General features: G+C 43.1%; 1 protein-coding gene and 1 pseudogene across 5 annotated transcripts in view; one reads left to right on the top strand and one right to left on the bottom strand.

Moving 5' to 3' along the window:
• Positions 1-22031, bottom strand: part of Ttc39b (tetratricopeptide repeat domain 39B) — a 102613-nt gene that overhangs the window by 28396 nt on the left and 52186 nt on the right. For 4 of the 5 annotated variants that reach the window (XM_040757224.1, XM_040757226.1, XM_040757225.1 and 1 more), the window contains 5 exons: positions 12219-12326; positions 11143-11274; positions 10213-10289; positions 7085-7152; positions 4101-4165 (listed from right to left, as the gene is read on the bottom strand). In XM_040757224.1, the coding sequence (XP_040613158.1) occupies positions 4101-4165; positions 7085-7152; positions 10213-10289; positions 11143-11274; positions 12219-12326 (450 nt within the window). Of the gene's footprint in view, positions 1-4100; positions 4166-7084; positions 7153-10212; positions 10290-11142; positions 11275-12218; positions 12327-15752; positions 15862-22031 lie in introns of those variants that run through there. The other variant, XM_040757228.1, reaches the window with a different exon arrangement.
• Positions 21605-21923, top strand: LOC106022133 (annotated as a pseudogene).

Here is a 22031-nt window from a genome sequence, read left to right as displayed (position 1 = left end):
GCAGTACTAACTGACCAAAGGCACTAATTTAGACTCCTCCCAACTGACGACCATCCCACACTGTTGTCTGCCCTGGGCCACATTCGTTGTCTTTTAGAAAACAGATAGACATGATGGCACATGCTTGTTATCCTAGCACTCAGAAGGCCGAAACAGGAGGAATTCTAGGAGCTCAAAGTCAGTCTGGGCCACAGAGTGAGACTCTGCCTCAACACAGAGATTAAGCAGACATGACAACTAAATATCAGCCCCAGGCTATCCCCTAGAATAAAAGGAGCACCGATGAAACAGTTGGACACCAACGGCAGTAGATGCCAGCTTAATAACTGAGCTGTGATTATGTAGTATGTACCTGTGAATCTAAGAGAAAGATCTATGAAAATACTTTATGACAAATATCTCAAAGAAGAAGTTTTTAAAAAATTAATTGTGTGTGTTTGTGTCTGCATGTGGGTGTATTGCTTTGTGTATGGGTACCCGAGGAGACCAGAGGCATCAGGGGCCTTGGATCTAGAGTTATAGGCAGTCACTGAACTCGGGTCCACTGCATGAGTAGTATGAACTCTTAACCACTGAGTCATTCCAGCTCTCATAATGAAAATTTTTAATGGAAGTTTAAAAGCTGATTTTAAATTATAATTTCTTAAGATGATTATATCTGTAAATCTTAATATATATGAAAATTATAATGAATTATCTCAAAGTAGAAAATTTTCACATTAAGTTTAAAAGCTTTTTAATTTTTAAGATTTATAGCAGATGCGTGTGTGTGTGTGTGTGTGTGTGTGTGTGTGTGTGTGTGTGTGTGTATACAACTGGCCTCTGATTACCTGGAACTGGAATCACTGGGATTCGTAAACCACCAAAGTGGGTATTGAGATCCAAATTTTTGTTCTGTGACAAATCAGGAAGTGCTCTTAACCTCTGAGGCATGTCTCTAGCCTCAAGCTTTAAATTTTAAGATCATAAAATGTTCCCCTATGTTCTTTCCTAATAACTTTAATTTTTTAAATGCTAGATATTGTTGAAATTCATTTTTATATTAATGAGTTTTTTTCCTTAAAACAGTTTTCCAGCTGGGCGGTGGTGGCGCACGCCTTTAATCCCAGCACTCGGGAGGCAGAGGTAGGCGGATCTCTGTGAGTTCGAGGCCGAGCTGGACCGACAGCCTCCAAAACAATACAGAGAAACCCTGTCTCGTAAAAACAAACAAACAAAAAACAACAACAACAACAAAAAAACAGTTTTCCAAAAAATGTTTATTTAAAATATTTCTCTTTCAAACAAAAATGACAAAGACCCAACTGGGTAGTGGTAGCACACACTTTTAATTCTAATACTGGGTATGGGGCAAAAATATTTCTCTTTCTCCACCATTTTGAAAGGATTCATGTATAAATAGGAATTTAGTATAGTGTGAACTTCTAGCTAAACATCAGTGTGTATAAGTACATGCGTGCACGTGCACACACACACACACACACACACACAAACCCTGTTTCAAAGCCCTGTCACTGAACTGATACAGGTGTCTTTGTCACCATACAAATGTTTAAAATAGTTCTTTAAAGTTCTGATGACTGGAAAAGCAATCAGCTCTTTAATCTCCTAAAAAATACTTGGAAAGGAAATCTAAAAACATTATGCCAAGTTTTCCAAATCTGCTCTCTCTTGCAAGCTTTTTTTTTTTTTTTTTGATTCTGGGTTTACATAATGACTCCTGGTAAAAAGGGCCTCTTGAAATACTGCATCTGGTAATGGGAATTGTTCCCAGTAATGGCAGGAAGTTTATGTGAGATTTCCCACACATAACAATTATAACCCTGAAAACTACACAATATATAGATATATATTTGAAATATTTTGCAGCTTGGAAACTGAAGATGGATGGAGTAGGCAGAAACTGGAGAAGAGCTAAATGTGAAAGCAGGAAATAGCTCATGAATTAACTTTATATCTGTGTGTCTATGTGCCTGCGAGCATGTCCCACTCCTTATGGGGTGGGTGCACAGAACCCATCAGTAAGCCACAGATTTACTGGGTTAAAAGTCAGAAGATGGAGTTCAAGTCAGCTAGAGAAGCCAGGTGGACATTTCCATAGAAAGAGAACTACACTGATGGTAACACGAAAATTGATGTCACAACACTGGAAGTCTTGGCTGACTCATCAGCTATGTGACTAGGGAAGGGTCCAAGAGGCAGCAGAAGACTGCAGAAGTGCAGGTACGATGTCCCTACAACAGTAAGAATCTGTTCTAAGCAAATGAACTGCTTCCCAGAACAGAGCTTGGCACACTTCAAGGAAAAAAACGATGACAGAATCAAGAGTCTCTACAGATATATTAACATCTAGTGTACAATTTAAAAATCATTCCACAGGAAAACATAGTTAACAGAAAAAGCAATGAAAAGAAATTGACTTCAAGATGACCCACATGTTGGGTCTAATCTAAAATAAAAAATAGGTGTGGGTATGTATATACTTTGTTGAACATAATCAGGCAATTAGAGGTTCATAGGATGCAGAAGATGATGCAGAAAAAAAAAAACTTTGAAGAAATAATGGCCACAAAAGCCTAAAACCACACTCAAACTGCCGAAGTGCAAAGATACAACATAGTCTTCAAGGAGACCAGAAAAAAAAAAAAGCCACGTTAGACATACGGAACAATTACACAAACAGCGGAGGTCTGAACAATACAAGCACTGGTGAGACAGAATGGTAGTTATAAAGGGCTGAAAACAACACCCTAACAACTCAGATTACCATACTTAGCAAGAATATCCTTGAAGGTAAAGGTCAAAATAAGCTTGTTTTCAAATAAATGAAAACAGAAGAAAACTGTTTACAGTTGATACTATGCAGGATGCTAGTTCATCAGCATAAAGATGAACAGAAACGAAGCCACTGTGGTAAGCAGAGCAGAGTAAGATGGAGGACTTAAGAACAAAAGGTGGATGCTGCATTATGGGTTTATGATAAACATACAGAGCACATCGTAAGAACAGTTAAAAGGCTGTCCTATAAATGGTCAATTTGACACAGCCTAGAGTTGCCTGAGAAGGGATTCACAAATGAGGGATTATCAAAATTAGACTGGCCTGTGGGCAAGTCTGTGAGAGACTGATTACTAATTGCTTTAGGAAGATGCAGTCCACTGTGGGCAGCATCATTCCCTAGGAAGGTCCTAGATTATGTAAGAAAGCTGATTATGAGCCTATGCACGAGACAGCAAGCAGGTTTCTTCACAGTTTCTGCTTCAAGTTCCTGCTCTGACTTCCCTCAATGATGGACCGTGGCCTGGAAGTGTGAGCCAAATAATCCCCCTCTCCCCCTAAATTGCTTTCAGCCTGAGTATTTTATCACAGCAACAGGAAGGAAGCAAGAACAAAGACCAACTGACAGCAATGAAACTGTTTACAAAGTTCTTACATTTTACCCACCACAGCAATTATAACAAGCCAAGAAGGACATTATAATCACTACAGCAACCATAAAAAAGAGACACAAAATTATAGTAGGTTTTTTTTTAAGTTTTTATTAAAGCAAACCAAATGTAGTGGCACATGCCTGCAATCCCAGCACTCCAAAGTCTCAGGCAGGAGAATCAGAGGCTTAAAGGCAGGCTGCGCTATATAGTGAACCTCAAGGAAACAATATATAAATAACAACATAAATACAAAATACACAAATAAATCTTAGGAGAGATAAAGAAAGGCTACCTCACCAGAAACTATGTCTGCCACTTTCTCTTCCAATATTTGCTCTTGGAAATGTATGTACATTTAAACCTCTCTGTCCTATAGCACCGAGTACACTCGGGCAAGAGTCAAGTGCATTTACCAACACCAAATGGAAGAAATCTAGCCACACTGAGTTCGTAGGAATGTTTAAGAACAGAACTGTACAGCCCAAGAATCACTTTACAAATTAATCAGTGGGATGATAACACTTGACTACAAAGCCAACACTTGGGAAGGTGAGGCAGGCAAATCAAGAGTTCCAGGCTAGTCCAAGCTATATAGAATGAAAGCCTGTCTTCAAAAATATGTAATTTAATTTAATTTCAACTTAAGTCAAATCTTACTTTGTAACTTACTTATATATTTGGTAACTTGTTCTAATTTTGAGTCCACCTTTGATGAAGTTGATCATATTTTCATCCTGAAAATAATGCAATTAAATAATTAGAGCACTTAAAGGGGAAAAATTAAACAGTATGTATTGTATAATGAGAAAAGTGTGTGTGTGTGTGTGTGTGTGTGTGTGTGTGTGTGTGTGTGTGTGTGTGTGTGTGTCTGTGTGTTTCTGGGAATGGAACCTAGAGCATGCTAGGTAAACAAACCAAGCTGTATTCCTAGTCCCAAATGTATTTTTGAGTGCATAATTTTGAAGTCGACATGATTCTCCCTTTACATTTGAACTATGTCGTTTTGCAAATTTTCTTACAAGTTTGAAGGTGGTGAAAATACACTTTTAAAAAGCTTGCATTACCTTGTATTTCTAAGAAAGTAATTGTCACAAATGTAGTCCAAAGCTACTTCAGTAAACATCAGCATCTACTGAACAATATTCCTGAGGGGTCAGTGGTATCCAGAACACTTGGCTACACAAATCTGTTTTCAGGCCAAACTCTCCATCCACCATACCCAGTAAATGGGATAATGGTTCTTCTTTTGATGATGCTTGGACAGGCAAGTCTACTTAACCCTGTAGATTGCATTCCTATAAACTTGCAGACCAAAAACCACTGATCTAAATTCTGAAGTGGTTGTCACTAATATGCAATATGGAGGTAGGGGACCGTTTTACTTCTCTTTGCCTGAGGGTTATCAGTCATTAAATTGAGGCAGTTGGCCTAGATGAATGGCACTTTCAGGACCAGCATTCTAAAAGAGACTCCTAATAAATTACACCAAATAGCCAACTGTGTGCTAACAGACAAGCCCATGCTCCACACTTCCAAGGAGATTTGCGAAAGAGAAACTCTTTTAGTTTACTATTCTTATTAGTTACTTAAATATTTAACATTCCTATTATTATACAAGTCAGTAAATACAAAATTCATGATGCAACGTCAACGTTTACAGTCTTATTTTAAAAACTCATATTTACACAAGTTCAAATACAAGACAGAAAGAAATTTCTTGGGTTAGATTAAAGTCTGATTCAAATAAGATTACTTCTCTCCATGATTAAGCAAACACTGGCCAAATGCTTATCTTGTGCTGGGCGCTTGCAATGCAAAAGCAATATGATGTGCTAAGTGACTACACACGCACAGATGTCAAGAAAACACAAAGTGGGGCATGACGTCAGCCAGAATGCCCCCTGAAAGCATTGGAAAGACAAGGGCAGACCAGGGAAGGAAGGAAAGCAAAGCGCTCCTCGGCTGGACGCACCAGGAAGCAGGCACGGCCATGCCAGCATCTGCATGTATGGAGGTGAGAGCTAGCGGAGCAGCTACTGCAGAGAAGGAAGGCACCAAGGACAAGGGACTTTACCTTGACCCCTGTGCCTAGGGTCAGTAGCACCTGAGGACAACCATAGGAGGAGAAGCAGGGGATTTCAGGGAAGGCACCACTGCAGCCTGGAAATCCCTTCCCAATTTGTCCATGAAAGCCATGACATGCAGAAGCAGAAAATAACAAGGCGAGAGTCTCATTTCTGACTGAGTCCTCAATCACAGAACATGGGACTAAAAGTAAAAAGAAACCAGGGACAGAGTCACTCAACTGCTGTACCATCCATTTGGCAAAAGCTGATGAGCACCTCTGCAGGGGCAGTGGGAGCACGGAGGAAGGGGTGGAGCTGATGAGCACCTCTGCAGGGGCAGCGATGGTGGGAGCATGGAGGGAGGGGTGGAGCTGCAGATCCTTAACCAGCCAAAGCATGGACACAGAAGTGATCACAGGCAGACATGAGGAAGACGGAGAGGTCATGGACATCTCCAAGATGTTTGACTTCAAGTCCCCAGTTACAAAACAAACTTGAAAACCCAACATTTGATTGCCAAATCTCCATTTGGAAAATGCATAAGGAAAAACCTGGGGCTTCTGTGACTTGCATCATGATGTTACTGAGGTGATGAGACTGTTATGGTTACCTGTCTGGGTTTTGTACAGGGCTTCGGGGAACAGGAAAAAAGGGCCACACTGATTCAATTTTACTGAACCATAATCTAAGCTAATGTGTCAACTTGAAGGGGGAAAATATATCACCACCAAAAACAACAAACAAAACAAAAATACCAACAACAAAGAAATAACTTCAAAATAATTTAGAAGTTTGAAGTGGTTTTCTGCTTCGTTATCATCTCTGCTGTCCCTCACGACAGTCATCACTGGGCCATAATGCAGAATTCATGTTTCTAGAAGCATTGGGACACACATAGGTAACAGGTGAAATTAAAGTACCTCCTAAGAAAAGGATTCCTTGGCTTTTAAAAACTATTCTGGCCAGGCGTGGTGACCAGCAATTGGGAGACAGAGGCACGTGGATCTCCATGAGTTCAAAGACAACCTAGACTTATAGAGAGTTCCAGGCCAGGGACAGCTACAGATTGAGACCATGTCTTGAAGCAAAAGCAAGAAACGGGAATGAGGATAGAGAGGATGGGGGTAGATAAAAATTTCAAGGGACCATGAAAAAGGTGGCTACCCATGCACGTGGAACTGAGTTTCCCAGAAGCAGGTAACACAATTAAGTGATGTGCAGAAGTCTCAGCACTTAGAAGGCAGAGCTAGGGGATCTCTGTGAGTTTGAGGCCAACCTGGTCTACAGAGAAAGTCCCAGGACAGTCGGGCTACACAGAGAATAGAGAGGGGGCTTCTCAGCCCAGGCAACTCTTGTTTTCACACTAAGAAGCATCTAAAAGCCATTTGAAACAGCCACTAAGTACATCTGAGTGGGAATACAGCTCTCTGGAGACTTTTTTTCAGGCAAACTTTATCAGGATAACAAATATCTTTCATTACCACTCTAAGTCTCAGTGCTAACACACGATGAGCAACATTTACCGCTTTCTACACAACGCTGGCAGGCTTCCCACACAACCCCAATATTCAGCCAAACGTTTATTACCTGCACAAACGTGAGTGCTGCTTTCTGTAGGAGACACTCGGCATAACAGATTTCGGCATGCATCTCCTCTGTTAAAAACAAATATAATTATATTAAGACACAGCATTTCTCTAGACATTCTGAAAAGACTGAAAGACAAATGAGCCCAAGAGAGACACAAAGGCAGAGACTGCTTCCGCACATGCTTCCAGAGAAACAGAATGACTTGTTCTTAGTCCTGGCACAAGAGTTTCCTGGAAACGAGTGAACTGTTCCAGGAAGTCATCTTCAGCCCATTCAACACTGACAGCAGAGTGAGGCTTGGACAGAAGAAGAAACCAACTGCTTGTTTGAGACAGAGCCTCACTTTGGAACAGGACCGAGCAGGTATGGAACTCACTAAGTAGTCCAGACTATCCTTGAATTCATAGCAATCCTCCTGCCTCAACACCTTGGTTCTGTGATTATAGCATGAATCACCATGCCTGACTGAGGAAAACAAAATTCAAAAGCCCTTTTGAAAGAAGAAAACTACCTAAAAATAGTCATATCATAAACATTTAGCAGTTGTATAGATCAAAAGGCTCAATGGTTTCTAGCTTCTAAACTATGAAGTCATGGGCATCCTGACAATGATCAGGTACACTGTCAACCTGTTAACAGCCGCCACTCCCTGAGGTTGTAAGAAAACCTACTGTCCTACATGCACAAGTCAGGACTCCTTAGAGACAGCATCAGAGTAGCTGCACTTTCCAATTTACAGTGCTTTCAGACCTGAGCACAAGCACAGGGTGCTCACAAAGAGAAGCTCCCAAAGCCATGCCCAGCCCAGGGGTGTACACGCCACCCCAAACGTGCCCTGACTTCCTGGACAGCCTGTGACATTTGCAGAGATCAGGAAAAGAAATCTTTATGTTTCTGCATAAACAAAATCATAAGACTCCTTTCTCCACGAGAAGCAAATTGGTGTGTTATTTAAGGAAATGAGCTTGGAGGAAGGACTGCCACATAGTACACAGCGCCATACAGGCTGCCCTCCCTCTCTTCTGGTCCCCTCATTCATACTGCCCACTAATACTGTCTCTGCTTTGCAACTGAGTATTGCCTGTAGGGCTTACCAGACACAGTAAACCCTGATGAATGCTGGCAACTTTTACCATTGTTGCTTGGCCCGTGTCTGTGCTTCCTGGTAAAGGTTCAGAAGGCAGAGGACAACTCAGGGCAACTGGAAACACTGCTGAACAGACTAGAAAAGAGTGTATGTTCTCCTTCCTTTATACACACATAATCCACGGGCTCTCTCATACAGACTCAACTTAAATGTTCAGTTTACCAGGCAGTAACAGGCAGCTAAGTTCCCCAGCAACAGTTAGGCAGACAGGGTAGAAACCACCAGGATGTAGTGTCTGTTGTCTGCCCATTCTGGCATTGCCACCGGTCAAGATGGCAGTCTCCAGACACCCTCCCTCCAAATGAACCTCCTCAGTATCCTCAGAGGAATTCAAACTGGCAGCTTATTTTCAGTAACCCAACTAGCCTCCTCCTAGGTAACTGTAACAAAGTGACAACCGTCTGAGCCACCTTGGACAGTGCCATACAGATACCAGACAGATACCAGAGTCACACTGGGGCCAATTTCATCCCCCATGGATCATCTCTGGAAGACTTTAGGCCTACTAGTATCAGTTTTTGTTCTTATACATGGTTGAAGGTCAGCTTCTAGTGAAAAAGAAGATGGATTTCAACTGCCTATGGTAACCAACAAAACAGCATCTGTTTCTGTCATGGTTGAGTCAACACTACTCTATGTTTCAGCAAGTCCTAAAGAAGTGATGTGTCACAATTCTCAACTGTAATCAACACTCAAATGTGCGTAACTTCTCCCATGTCCCAAATAAGCTGATAACACGCCTAGAAAGCAAACAAAGGCCCATGATAAATTTCCCTCAGGTGTGCAACATACATCTGGTCATTATGATAGCCTCTGACGGCCATGCCCAGAGCTGTGCCTGCTTTACCCAGTCATGGCTACTTCCAGTATTTTGTACTGACTACCTCTTCCACAGGTCAAGTTTGAAAATGACAATATACACACCAAGTCTTCTGAGACAGCCCTGCTTCTACAGAATTACCTGGATGCTCCGTGGTGGTGGACCACCCCTCTTTATAGGCTGGTTACGTCACTTCTACCTTCATCTGACTGGAAATATGAAATTGACAACGATGTTTCCTCCCACCTATCTAATCAAATGCTATAGATATTCCTGGACTCCTGGCTCCTCTTAAAGCCCATAAATCATCAGCTATGTAGACAAGCATTATCATTTTTAAAGGTATAAAAACTACCCAGATACAGTGGTGCATGCCTTTAATCTCAGCACTCGGGAGGCAGAGGTAGGTGGATCTCTTTGAGTTCAAGGTCTGCCTGATCTACATAGTGAGTTCAGACCAGTGAGGACTACACAGGAAGACCCTGTTTCAAAAACAAAAAAAGTACTTTCACCTTAGAAAAATGTTAATAGTCTGTATAAAATGAACCTCTCCAAGGTAGATGAATATAAAGGTTTTCTGGGAGAAAAAAAATACCAGTATCTATAAATACTACAAAATTTTAAGCCCTTTGTTGTAGTAATTCTTCTTTTAAGAAACTGACTCATGAAATACTTGAAAGAATAAAGACATGTACAAAGGTTTTTAGGACAGCAAATTTTACTAACAATGAAAAATTAAAGCCATATAGCTGTCCTTCAGTGAGAAAAACAACAACACACTGATGTACCATCCTGTTCATGACTACACAGCTCTGAACAGTAAAATGCATTAACACACACCGATGTGGGTCCAGATCACACTGGAACGTGTGTGGTTCAATGTTTGCATGCGTGCAACACACACACACACACACACACACACGCGCGCGTGCGCGCACACACGCACACACAGCAAATGAAAAGCAAAACTCCACGTGTCCCTTACATACCTCAGTGCTTGTACCCATTGTGTCCACAGCTGAGGTGGGTTGGATATGAGAGGCACAGGGAAGAGCAAAGGACACTTCCTCATCGTTCCCAATTCAGTGATGGGCTGCAGGACAGGGTACATCTTTCTCTCTAAAGGAAAGGAGGTGCAAGCTTCCACCACACTCTTACCTTCACTCAGTTGCTCCAGAGACCCACGAGAAAGGAGACTTGAGAAAGACTCTACAACTGTGCATTTCTTCCTGTATCTGCATTGAAGACACACAGGGGAAAGAGAATAGAAGGGAAAAGGCCAGCATCAGACTGAGCTCGTTGTCACTGACAGTGGTTTCAATCTCGCTGGAACTCTAAGCTCCAGGTCTGCAAGGCCAAGCCCTCATCTTCCAGTGCTGCATACACAGTGAGTGCCTAGTCCTGCACTGCCAACTATGGGCACTCAACCTACCAAGCATGGTGCAGAGCCCACACAGCCCACTGAGCACAAACCTTACATAAGCCTCCCCTCATTCTTCTGGATAAACACAGAATTCTTTTATCTTATTCTTCTGTAGTAAGCATCTCCACGGGTGAAAAAATGGACTGTTAGGAAAATGTTCTTCATTGAGGATTTACAATGTAATTAAATGAAGATTCATCTTACCCACACCGAAATTCACCAGTACAAATAATACCTTTCACTGAGACCTTCTACATGCAGAGTAGAGTTTAAAACTGACACTCTCAGGTTGGAGAGATGGCTCAGCCGTTAAAGGCTAGAATCACAGCCAAAACTGATACTCTATCCCATTTTGATAATTCACAAGTGTCTAAATGCATCCTTAGGCAAATAAAAATTCCCTTCTGAATGTGCTGTTTCTCCCAACAGCATACTCACTGATGACCTGACATGGTGCTCAGTTCTTAAACTCATCTACCTCAAAAAAAACCTAGAAAGATGCTCTCTGCTAACCCTTCCTAAGCCTCCCTCAGACTCTCACTGTAGTTCAGACCCCACGTATTTAGCAGTGGGTACAGGAGCTAAGATGGGAGCCACGTTATAATTCTTGAATTAGCTTAGCAAAACTACATCCATCCACTCAGCACTATGGCACTCTGTCATACTTTTGGCAGGTTTGCAAAGCGTCCTTCATGGCAGAAATGCCATTCTGGATGTCCTGTTGCTCAAAGGTCATGATAGCCTGCAACACCACAATGGTACTGTATCCCAAGGCGTGGTACATGCTCTCCTTGGCCCTGGAGAGAACAGACAATGAAATACAATGAAATAAAAAGCAACAAAAGTCCAGGTTCTTTCCTTTACCAACAATACCAAATCCTCCCCAAGCAGCTGACTTCTGCTCCAGTTACTGAAATGACAAAGCTCTGAAAGGCCTGCTTTAAAACCACAAGTTCCCATTTAAACACATCAGAACAAAGTGCTGCAGCCAACATGCCTTTCCCCGACTGAGCACAAGGGGGCAGCCTGTAAATTCGTTTCTCAGAAAAAGTCTAAAAGCAAACTGATTCTTCCAGTTGAATAGGTCCATCTTAAAATCTGAAATGAGTGAGGCTTGGTGGCACACAGCTTTGATTCTAGCATCCCAAGAAGTAGAGACAGGAGTTCAGGGATTCAAGGTCATCTTCTGTAAGTTTGAGGCCAACCTGACCTACACAAACTCTATCTCAAAAAAAAAAAAAAAGAAAAGAAAAAGGGAAGGGAGGGAGGGAGAGAAGGAGGGAAGGAGGGAGGGAGGGAAGAAGGGAGGGAGGAAGGAAGGAAGAAGTAAAAAAAACAATAAAGGAAACAGGTAAAGATGCTGAGTCAGAAGACAATCGAGCTAAAAAGGGGTGGTCCAGAAGACAGCGACGAAGGCTGAGGAATACGGATACCACTGGTCACTTGGCATAGGGAATCGAATTTCCCAACCTCAGCATCAAGTCTTCCTCCAGCAAATTACAGAAGATCTCAGCTTTGCGGGAGCTGAGTGGAGACATCAGTTCTGCAAGTCTTTGGTGTGCAGAGCTGAGGGCGGTGAGCGGCGGGGCGGGGCGGGGCGGGGCGCTGCCATACATTTGAAACTTCCATGGCAGAAGCAAAGGGATTTTATAAATACTGAGGCAAATACAGATACGTCAACATAGAAATATGACATCGAGAAACACATGAAAAATATCTAATGAGAAATAGAGCTAATTACCATGGACGAAGCAATTCCAAGGCATCTTTAAATTTGTTACTTAGAAATAAGTTCAATGCCTCTGCACACTCTTCCAGACCACTCTTGAGATCGACCTTGGCTGATGAACTGCAGAAAAAACAAAAAGACAGGATTTTTGTACCTTTTATTTGTTAGCACCTTGTCCCAAGGAGTAGGGGAAGGGGACTATGGTGACCAGCTGCAACTCCCCCTTGCCACTTCCCGATTCTGGGGGAAAGGAACTTCCCCAGCCCTCTGTAAGGCCAGTGCTCTGAGTCTCTAAGACAGCGGGGGGCGGAGGAGAAGGCACACGCATGTACTGCACACACAGGTACACGGTAAGGATGAACCGTGTGCCCGGTCACCACATTAAGATTCGAAAGCACCTAACCCTATGCAGAGGAGAGGAAGTGGAGCCAGACGCAGCAGATGATTTCATTTATTTTGGGTTTGCTCTTTGAAACAGAGTCTGACAGTAGCGCCCAGGCTGGCTGGGACTCGTAGCCCTGTCCCCCAAGTGCTGTAATTGTAGGCATGAAACTCTGCCCCCCATTAACAGACAAAGCCCCTGGCTGTGCAGGCAGTGTCTGCTCTCGTGTTCTGTCCCCCGGCTCACCTTCCTAAGTGGTGAGGACACAAGGAGGAGGCACCTGGCACTGCATTCTCTCTGAAACCATTTCCCTTGTCAGACTTCAAAGAAGATTCGCCCCTGGTCTTCCAAAGGGAAACAGACAAAGAGAAAACGGCACCCCAAAGTACAGAGCTTTGACATGCAGACTATCAAAGAGCAGCTTCAAAACCCATGTCTCTCTAACCTCCCATTTCCTGCCATCCTCCTTCTTTTCATTCTTCTTCTTAGCTATAGCCCTGACCTAAAACTCAATATGTAACCCAGACCAGCCTAGAAATGATGGCAACACACCTGCCTTGGCTTCTAAGCACTAGGGTTTTTAGACATGTGCTACTACATTCTGGGGCATCATTTTCTAAGTCCCCATGCCAACTATGTCTGTAGCATAGCTGGGCCTCCAACTTTCTTATCTGTAAAATGGGAGCATGACAATCTACTTCCTGGGCTGTTGTGTAGAAGAGATGGACCAGCAAACACTGCCCACAGTAGTCACTAACTAGATGAGGGTTTGGGACACAAGGGGTCACACACACGGAGGCTGGATTCTGATGAACATTGTGATTGAAAAGATGTTCCCTAACTGCTATACAGTGGGGTGACTCATGGGAATATTAGGTTTCGGGGGAGGGGGAATTCTATGCTGCATATGTAGCAGGCCAGACAGAAAATGAGAGAAATGGCAGAAAATAGGCCAAAGTCAGTCAGAAACTACAGTGTCAAAGGGGGTGGATTCTATTCCAAGAACCAGAAATCCTGTGGCCCAGCAGTTGTATGTGTGGCAGAGCACACCTTTAGTAAGACCTCTGTAAGCCAGTCTGTTCTACATATCAAGCTCCAAGCCATCCAGGACTAATCTTCTTTCCCTCCCCTGCTGCTGAGTGGTCCAGGCTTCTCTGTACCACACCCCGACCCCCACCCCCAGTTCTCTCTAAGCTCATCCTCTATTACCAGGAAAGGGGTTGTGGCAAGGATGCTCTCCTTGCCAACAAACAGCCACCTCCACATCTCAGCTGCCATCTGGAGGATCCACACCTGTCCCGTCCAGAGCAAACAAAGAAGCCACAGTCCTTCAAAGTTGTTTTGTGTGAGGTCTGCCTAGAGCTAAACCCAGCTACTCCCAGCAGACTTCCAGTACCGCCTACCATCTTGGTCAGGCTTCCTCTTGGAGACACACATACCCTCTGGTCCCAAGGCCATCCCACAAATGGAGAAGGCTACCCCTTCAGAACTAAGCTCCAAAGGTCCCCCAAGAATGCCTTCCTGACGACAGAGGCTTTGCCTTCATGGCATCATCTTAAGCAGGCATTAGACACACCTTGAGAGCTTGTTATTTGCTGACAGCTGGACCCACACTCAAAAGCTTCTAATCAGGAGGGCTGGCATGGGCCCAAGTGAAAGCCCAATTTTGCTTTAATTCATCCTCTATACCACTCTCTCAGACTTCTCTTCCTAAAACAGATTAAGAACCAAAAATGGCCGGGCGGTGGTGGCGTACATCTTTAACCCCAGCACTCGGGAGGCAGAGGCAGGCGGATCTCTGTGAGTTCGAGGCCAGGCTGGACCGACAGCCTCCAAAACAATCAGAGAAACCCTGCCTTGTAAAAAAAAACAAACAAACAAACAAACAAACAAACAAAAAGAACCAAAAATGGCTTCCATGGGGGCCACACAAAGTTCAACAGGCCCAGGAAACAGGTGGGAACCAAGCCTGTCCAATCAGACTAGAATGATGAGCAATATTCTTAAAAACAACCAGGCATCTGGAGAAGGTCATCAACAAGGGGTTCCCCTGAACCCAGCATGACAGAATGAAAAGGATCTTGAACTACAGGTAAAAGTCAGGGTTTCCATTCTCCAAAGAGTCTGCCCATCTCAGAAACACCAAGGTGCTTTCACAACCCACAACCTGTTTGAAAGAAACAACGGCAACGGTTGCTATGGGCACACTTTGTGAGTGTTCCTGCTCTGTGTGAGCCAACAGCTGTGTATAATCTTCAAAAGCCACGCGTGCTCAGCCCACACACTCACATGCTAGACCTCCTGGAACCCTGCCTGTTTCCTGCTTTGTATCCTCAGTGAAGTAAAGACTCCTTCCTAGTTCTAATTCACAAGATATGCTAATACATGGCAGAATGACTATTTTAGTCTTGTATTTTTAAAAATCATACAAAATAATCTATAGCAAATATCTAGAATGATGTTAAAAGTATCCCTTACATCCCAGTCTCATTTTTCCTTCTACAATTACTCAATATGCTTGATTGCAAATGCTGTGTGCCTCCTAGTGAATGAGGATCTTGCCTTTGGAGCCAGACCCTTTGGCTCCTTTCTTGACCTCACCCCAATCCTACATATGACCAACACAAGTCACTTTTCTTCCCTAATACTCAGTTTCCTAACTCATAAGATGTATCTAGCAAAAGGGCCCACATTACAGGCTGCACTATTAATACATATGATGTGCTTGGTGTCTGTGCAGAAGTCCTTAGATAATGTCAGTTTTTAGCATCATAATTCTGTTAATAACTGCTTTTAGTAACTTGGAGTCATTTGTTCACATATCAAAGATTTCCCAAACTATACCAACTCTACTAAACTTTGAGTCATAAAAAAACAGATCACAAGTACAACTCCAATTTTTCTGGGTATGTCTCTACCGTCTGACGAGTCATCATTTAGACTGACTTATTCTGGCAAAGAGAACTGAAGAATGAACAGTCATGGTTAGGCTTGCTAGCAAAGGGGGCTTCTGCTCTTCCATAAGAAACTGAGAACTTAGCAATGTGGATTTCCCAGTTTTTCTGGGTCTTCCCCTTCTAAGGGGTTCCTTGCCATTTGACACATCACATGTATTTCTCTTATTTATCTGGGCTTTGTTCTAGATTCTTCAATCATGAACCTACCATGGATGGCAAGGCACTCTTTCTTCTCCTGTATTAACATCTGGAGGAGATGAGCACTTCCTCCCCCTAGATTCCCTGGGGAGGGACTTTGTTGGTCTGCTTTCTGCTCCATTCCTCCCCTGGGTAGAATGAAGACCCTGAGGCAGAAGGATCACAAGTTCAAATCCAGTGGGTTAGCTGATTGCCAAGTGAGTGAGTCAGTGTAAATGGCCCACCCGCTGGAGCTGCCACCGCCACCACCCTACCTCCTTTTTTCTTTTTTTGTACTAGACATTAAAACCCAAGATTACATAATATTAGCATATCTACCACTGAGTTAAATCACCAGCCTTCATCCAGTCTTTTCTTAAGAAAAAAGGGGCTGTGAGAAGTCTGTTCACTCTGATGCAATGAGCCAAGTAGAGTAGGCTCTGTCACCCCAACCCGCAAAGCAAAACCTGCAACTTTAGCCCAAGATCATGCAGGAACTAAGTAAAACAAACAAATCTCCAAAGCATGACTCCGCATAACCAAGCCTACATCCTTCTCATGCAGTCTTTGTGAATTAAAAAGCTAGGAGTTCCATCTTCATGGGTCAGAACTCTTCGCTGATATCCCAAGTGCCACTATGCCAACAGTTTTCAACCTATGGGTTGTGACCTGTGGGTGAAATGACCCTTTCACAGGGGTCACCTAAGACTACCAGAAAACACAGACATTTACATTATGACTCATAACAGTAGCAAAATTACAGTTCTGAAGTAGCAACAACAATAATTTCATGGTTGGGGCCACAACAACATAATGAACTATTTGTATTAAAGGGTCGCAGCATTAGGAAGATTGAGAAACACTGTTCTACAAAAAATGCCAATGAAACCGGTCTTCCACAGTAGGAACTTAACACTTCAAATGTTGAGTGCAAAAGGGGAGAGGGACAAGACTTTATTCTTTATAGATCTTTACTAAGAGTGTGGGAATTTTGAAAATTTTCCAAATCCAATACCCCCCACTGCACCCAAACACTCCAACAGCCCTCATCTAATGATTCAGGCACACAGATCCAGAGGCTCTTAAGCCTACAGCAAACAACCAAATCAGAGTCTCCTGTTATCTTTTCTCTTTAATTAGCCAAGGCAGAGGAGAGACCCCACAAGTTCACATCCACAGTGGGCTATGCACTCAGAAAGCTATCATATAGAAGGCTGGACCAGGAGGAGAACAAGTTCAATGCCAATCTATCTGTGGGGGCAGACCCTGTTTTAACAAGCCCCTCATACACAAATTAATTAAACTCTAAGTGTGGAAAATACAGGAAGATGTGGCAATAGGTATCAAAGCCAAGAAACAATAAAATATGAATGTAAGAGAGATAAAAGTGTGACTAAGTAACACACTGAAAGGAATGAGGTAAAAATCATCATTTCTCAGGGAATGAGGTGTGGTGGCACATGGCTTTAGTACTTTAGTATCTGGAAGGCAGAGACAGGTGGATCTCTGTGAGTTCTGGGCCAGCCTAGTTTCATAGCAAGTTCCAGGACAGCAGGGGTCAGAGAGAGAGAGAGACTTAGTCTAGTCACAGTGTGCTCATTCTTCAGACCCGATATGTGCTTTCAAAGAAGAGGCAGGAAGGTTCCATAAGTTAATTCTGCTCTATGGCTATCCTTGCTACCCTAATTTATTTAAGTATAAAGTACAATGAACTGATCTTTAATATATCACTAGTGTGGTGCTATTTTTGCAATGCCTAATGTATCTCTAATAAAATTAGCTTATTTTGAAATGGCTCCTTGGCAAACACTGGGAACTACCCTGGTTTAGCCTACTATCAAAGATGCTAGACACTGATAAGCAGGTAAAGTCGGTTGTTGAAGTAAAATTACCATACACGGGATAGGGATGATGTAGGTTGATTTTACTGGGGAGAAATCACTTACATGAGAAACCGATAACCCAACGTCAGAGCTCCAAGCATCCAATCTCAACTGAGACCCAATGGGAACCCAGAGAGAGCAAGCCTGTCCTCTCCTCATGCCTAAATCCCACAAGCCCCATATGCAACTGTGGCCACTCCCAAATGGGAGTGGTCAGTGCCACAGGTAGACCTAGTAAGATCTCGCCCTACAATTCCCCTTTTAGTCTAAAGAAAAGATTTAGATTTGATACAAAACTATATACAAAGAAAGCAAAAATCAAGTATGCACTAGGAGAAGGAAAAGTATGAACATACACCTCAAGACCTATCGCCAGTAAAACAACTAGAGCAAAGGGCAAGAACTCCACCTCCAGTCCTAGGGTAGAGGCACAACAGAGATTACTACAGAGCTGTCCTAAGCTGGGAAGATTTTGTACCTAACATTTCTATCTATGGAGAGAGAACAACAATTGTGACAGTCTAATCTTCAACCTCATCAGAGACCTGAGAAGGAGATGACAATACCAGGGTAGGCAGGAAGGGCAGGTGAGCAGCTTCCAAAGATGCGGCAAAGGCAGAAACAGCAGGCTACCTGGACAGACAGTAGGGAGACATCTAGGTGCCTAGTAAGATCTCTCCCTACAGTCGGTACCTTGAGCAAATGCCAAATACGTCAGAAATAAGAAATCAGAAAGCTGAGACAGAAGGATTGCTGAGAGTTCAAGGCCAGCTCGAGTTACATAAAGGGTTCAAATCTGGACTGGACAACATGGTGAGACCTCTTATCAAAACTACAGAGGCTGAAGAGCTAGGCAGTCAGTGAAGCAAGTGCCTTGCAAGTGTGAGGACCTGAGTTTGGATCCCCAAAAACCATGTAAAAAGCAGGATGCAGACACCTATAGCCCTAGCAATGACGACATGGAAGGTGGAGACAAGTAAACCCATAAAAGTTCACAGACCCACCACTGCATGGAGAAGCCCAGTGAGACCCTTGCTCAAACAGACAGCTGAGGTTGTCCTGTGGGTGCCACATGTAAAACTCCTCCTCCCACAAACTCACAATAAATAGATTAATGAACATATTAATTCAAAAGGAGAAAGGGTTAGGCTCAATGGTCTGGGCAATCTATCCTTCATGCTTTTTTTAAAATAACAGTATAATACATAAGAAAATAAAATGTTAATAAAGTACTATAACCACTTAAAGAGTATGGTCCAGTAATAAATACCCAGTATAGCCACACTGCTGGGCTATCTCCAGAGCTTTTACACCCTGCAACCCTGAAATTATGCTCTTAACAAGCAGTGAGTCTCTGTGTCCTGCCTTCTTCCCCAAACAACTCAAACAAGCTCTCTCGCCTCACACGAGCCTCTACTCAAAATCGTGCCTCAATCAATGACTTAGCCGTCTGGGTCCTCATCCTACTCAACAGCCCCTGGAAGTTTGCTTCCTCGGTTCTCATCATCGCCTTCATTTGCTGAGATTCCCCAAAGCAGCCTTCATTAATAACAGACACTAGCCTGCTCTGTACCCACATGGGGCTGAGGAGGTACCTATGCTGGCAAGTGAGGAGTAAGCAGATCTATAAAAGGCTTCTCTCCATCCCTTTAGCCTAAGACCTCAGACTCCTGCTTTTGTACACATACAGTACATCAAACAACTACGACACACTTTATCCTTGAGATTTGAAAATGAACAACCTTCCCAACATCCCACTTCCATGGAAAAATACCTGTGTGCAGCCCTAACAGCATGTCTCCTCTCTAATTATGGGATGCAGTAAGAGGATGAAGTGATGGGAAAGTCTGCCAATAAGGAGTCGCCCTCATTTTTCCAAAGTGCTTAGCACAACTACTTCAGCAACTAGTCTGCTACACACACCTTTAATCCCAGCACTTGGGAGGCAGGTGAATCTGTTCAAGTTCGAGGCCAGCCTGGTCTACAGAGTGAGTTCCAGGACAACCTCCAAAGCTAGAGAAACCCTGTCTCAAGAAAAAAAAAAAAAAAAGGAAAAAAAAAAAGGAACTAGAGGTGATAAGCATAAAACTTACAGAAATCCATAATTTCATCACTGGTCCCCTTTAAAAATACTCATAATAAATACAAACTCAAAGAATTTTGGAGCCACAAAGCATCTTAGCTAGTAGCCAGATACTTCTCTAGGCATCAAGAACCTTCTATGAGAAGGTTCTCTATTAAGGGTCAGAAGAAACTAGCACCATCAAAATAATTTAAGACTAAACAAACAAGAAGGCTAATCACCAGGGCAGATAGAATCACAAAAGGCACTCTGCTTAGAAATGAGGGAGGAGCCTTCCAGCCACTGCCTAGCTGCAGGACCTCCATCAACTCATGTGACACCCCTAGTGTTTCGAGTTTATTAAATGGTGACCCTGCCTGCCTTACAGCACTGTTTGGAGAAGCAGGCAGGTATTTGTGGGGAGTGGCACTCCAAGGAGTAGCAACAAGGCAGTAAGCTGGTTACTTCCTGTGCCACCTAACTGGTACCAGCCACGCCCACAGACTTCTGAAAGGCCACGGACTTCTGATCTTCTGATGAGCAGGGTGGGGACATTTAGTTTTGCTAAGGCTACACAATCTGCGGGTGTTACTACCACCAAAAAAAAAAAAAAAAGCATCTCTACACAATTTCTCACATTTGAACTCCACATGTTCCTGGATGTCCACCTCTAACCTTTGCTCTTCCCGACTCAGGCATATGCACAAATCTCACTCCTTTTTACTTGAGCAAACTAAACAAGAAATAACTTTCCCTCAGGCTTGCTCTGTGTCCTACCAGATAGCTCACATATGGGATGTCCCCAAAGACCCGTGTGCTAAGGTGTTAAAGGTGTTATCTGGGGATGGTAGAGTCTCTAAGGTCTTTAGGTGATGGACAGATGCCCTTGAAGGGGGCTGTGGTGCCCTGGCTTCCTCCTCCTGTCTCCTTCCCTGGTCATGACATTAAGTGCGATATTGCCCTGCCGTGCTTTCCCTCCCATGATCACAGAGCCAAAAGCAGTTGGGCTGGCCCATCTTGTGGCCACTATTCAGTCTCACACCCCCTCCCCATGTCTGTGACTCTTGCTAGAGCCCCCATTCTCTCAGCAACCCTTCCCTCTTCCCAAAGACTCCTCCCATCACACCTCTCCCTCCAGCCACTCCCCCTTTTATGCTGTCTCCCAGAAATAGCATTTGTGGACAAGGGTTCAAGTTAAGAATCCTGGACCACAGCCTCAGTCAAGCTATGGCCTTATTTACCACTGCTTTCAGTTATTTTATTTTACTGCAGCTTTTAAACACAGCTTTATAAATGTTGACTTAATTGTTGCCTAGGAAACAGAAGAATCAGAGCATAACTATGAGAAGGGAGTATTTCTTTCTAGGAAAAACCCCTCATATTTCCATGAGTAGGAACATTTGGAATTTTTAAAGTAATGTGGAAAATAATTTTAAGCTTCTTACAAGTTATTTCCAACTTCATCTCCATCCCTCAACCCCTACCATACTAAGACAATTTACCAAATTCATGAGTATAATGAACACACTTGTAAATATCTAATTCCAAATGTGAAATCTAAACTGAAGACCCGATATTAAACTTAAAAGCTCCACAAACCTGTAAGTAAGAACAGAATAAATAAACAAACAAGTAAATAAATAAATAAACAAATACATGATTTTAGGCAGACCATGGTGGCACTCACCTTTAATTTTAATCCCAACACTCAAAAGGCAAAGGCAGGAGGATCTCCGTGAGTTCAGAACACCCAGGGCTACATAGAGAAATCGTGCCTCAAAAAATTTTTAAAAAAAAGACAAAAAGTACTTTTTCACAGGTATTAAGACAAAACAAAAATGACTTGAAATTCATAAAATAACAAATTACGGCTGTGTGTCTAGCTCTCCCAGAGACTACTGCACCTCAGGGCTCTGGTTTCAACAGACCTCTTCAAGATGCTGCCTCAGATGGAGCATGTCATGGAAACCATGATGCTTACATTTCACAGATTTGCGGGGGCAAAGGAGGACCTTAGAGTGCTCATGGAAAGGGAGTTGCCTGGGTTTTTGGAAAATCAAAAGGACCCCCTGGCTGTGGACAAAACACTGAAGGACCTGGACCAGTGCCGAGATGGCAAAGTGGCTTCCAAAGCTTTCATCACTGGTTGCAGAGCTTATCATTGCTTGCAATGACTATTTTGTAGCACATGTGAAGCAGAAGGGGAAGAAGCAGGCCACATGGAGCCCTGGTCCTCCCTCCCACAGGGCCCCTTGAGGAACCTGCCTCACTGCTTCTCAGGAACTGATCAGGACCCTCAGGAAATGTGCGATAACATCCAACTCCAATTCAACAAGCAGAGAAAGAAAAGTGAATTCATGGACA

The sequence above is a fragment of the Mesocricetus auratus genome, unplaced genomic scaffold, assembly GCF_017639785.1.
Source record: "Mesocricetus auratus isolate SY011 unplaced genomic scaffold, BCM_Maur_2.0 Super-Scaffold_100014, whole genome shotgun sequence".
Taxonomy (NCBI): Eukaryota; Metazoa; Chordata; class Mammalia; order Rodentia; family Cricetidae; genus Mesocricetus; species Mesocricetus auratus.
Note: the sequence above shows the minus strand (reverse complement) of the source record. Positions and strands in the feature narration are given on the sequence as shown.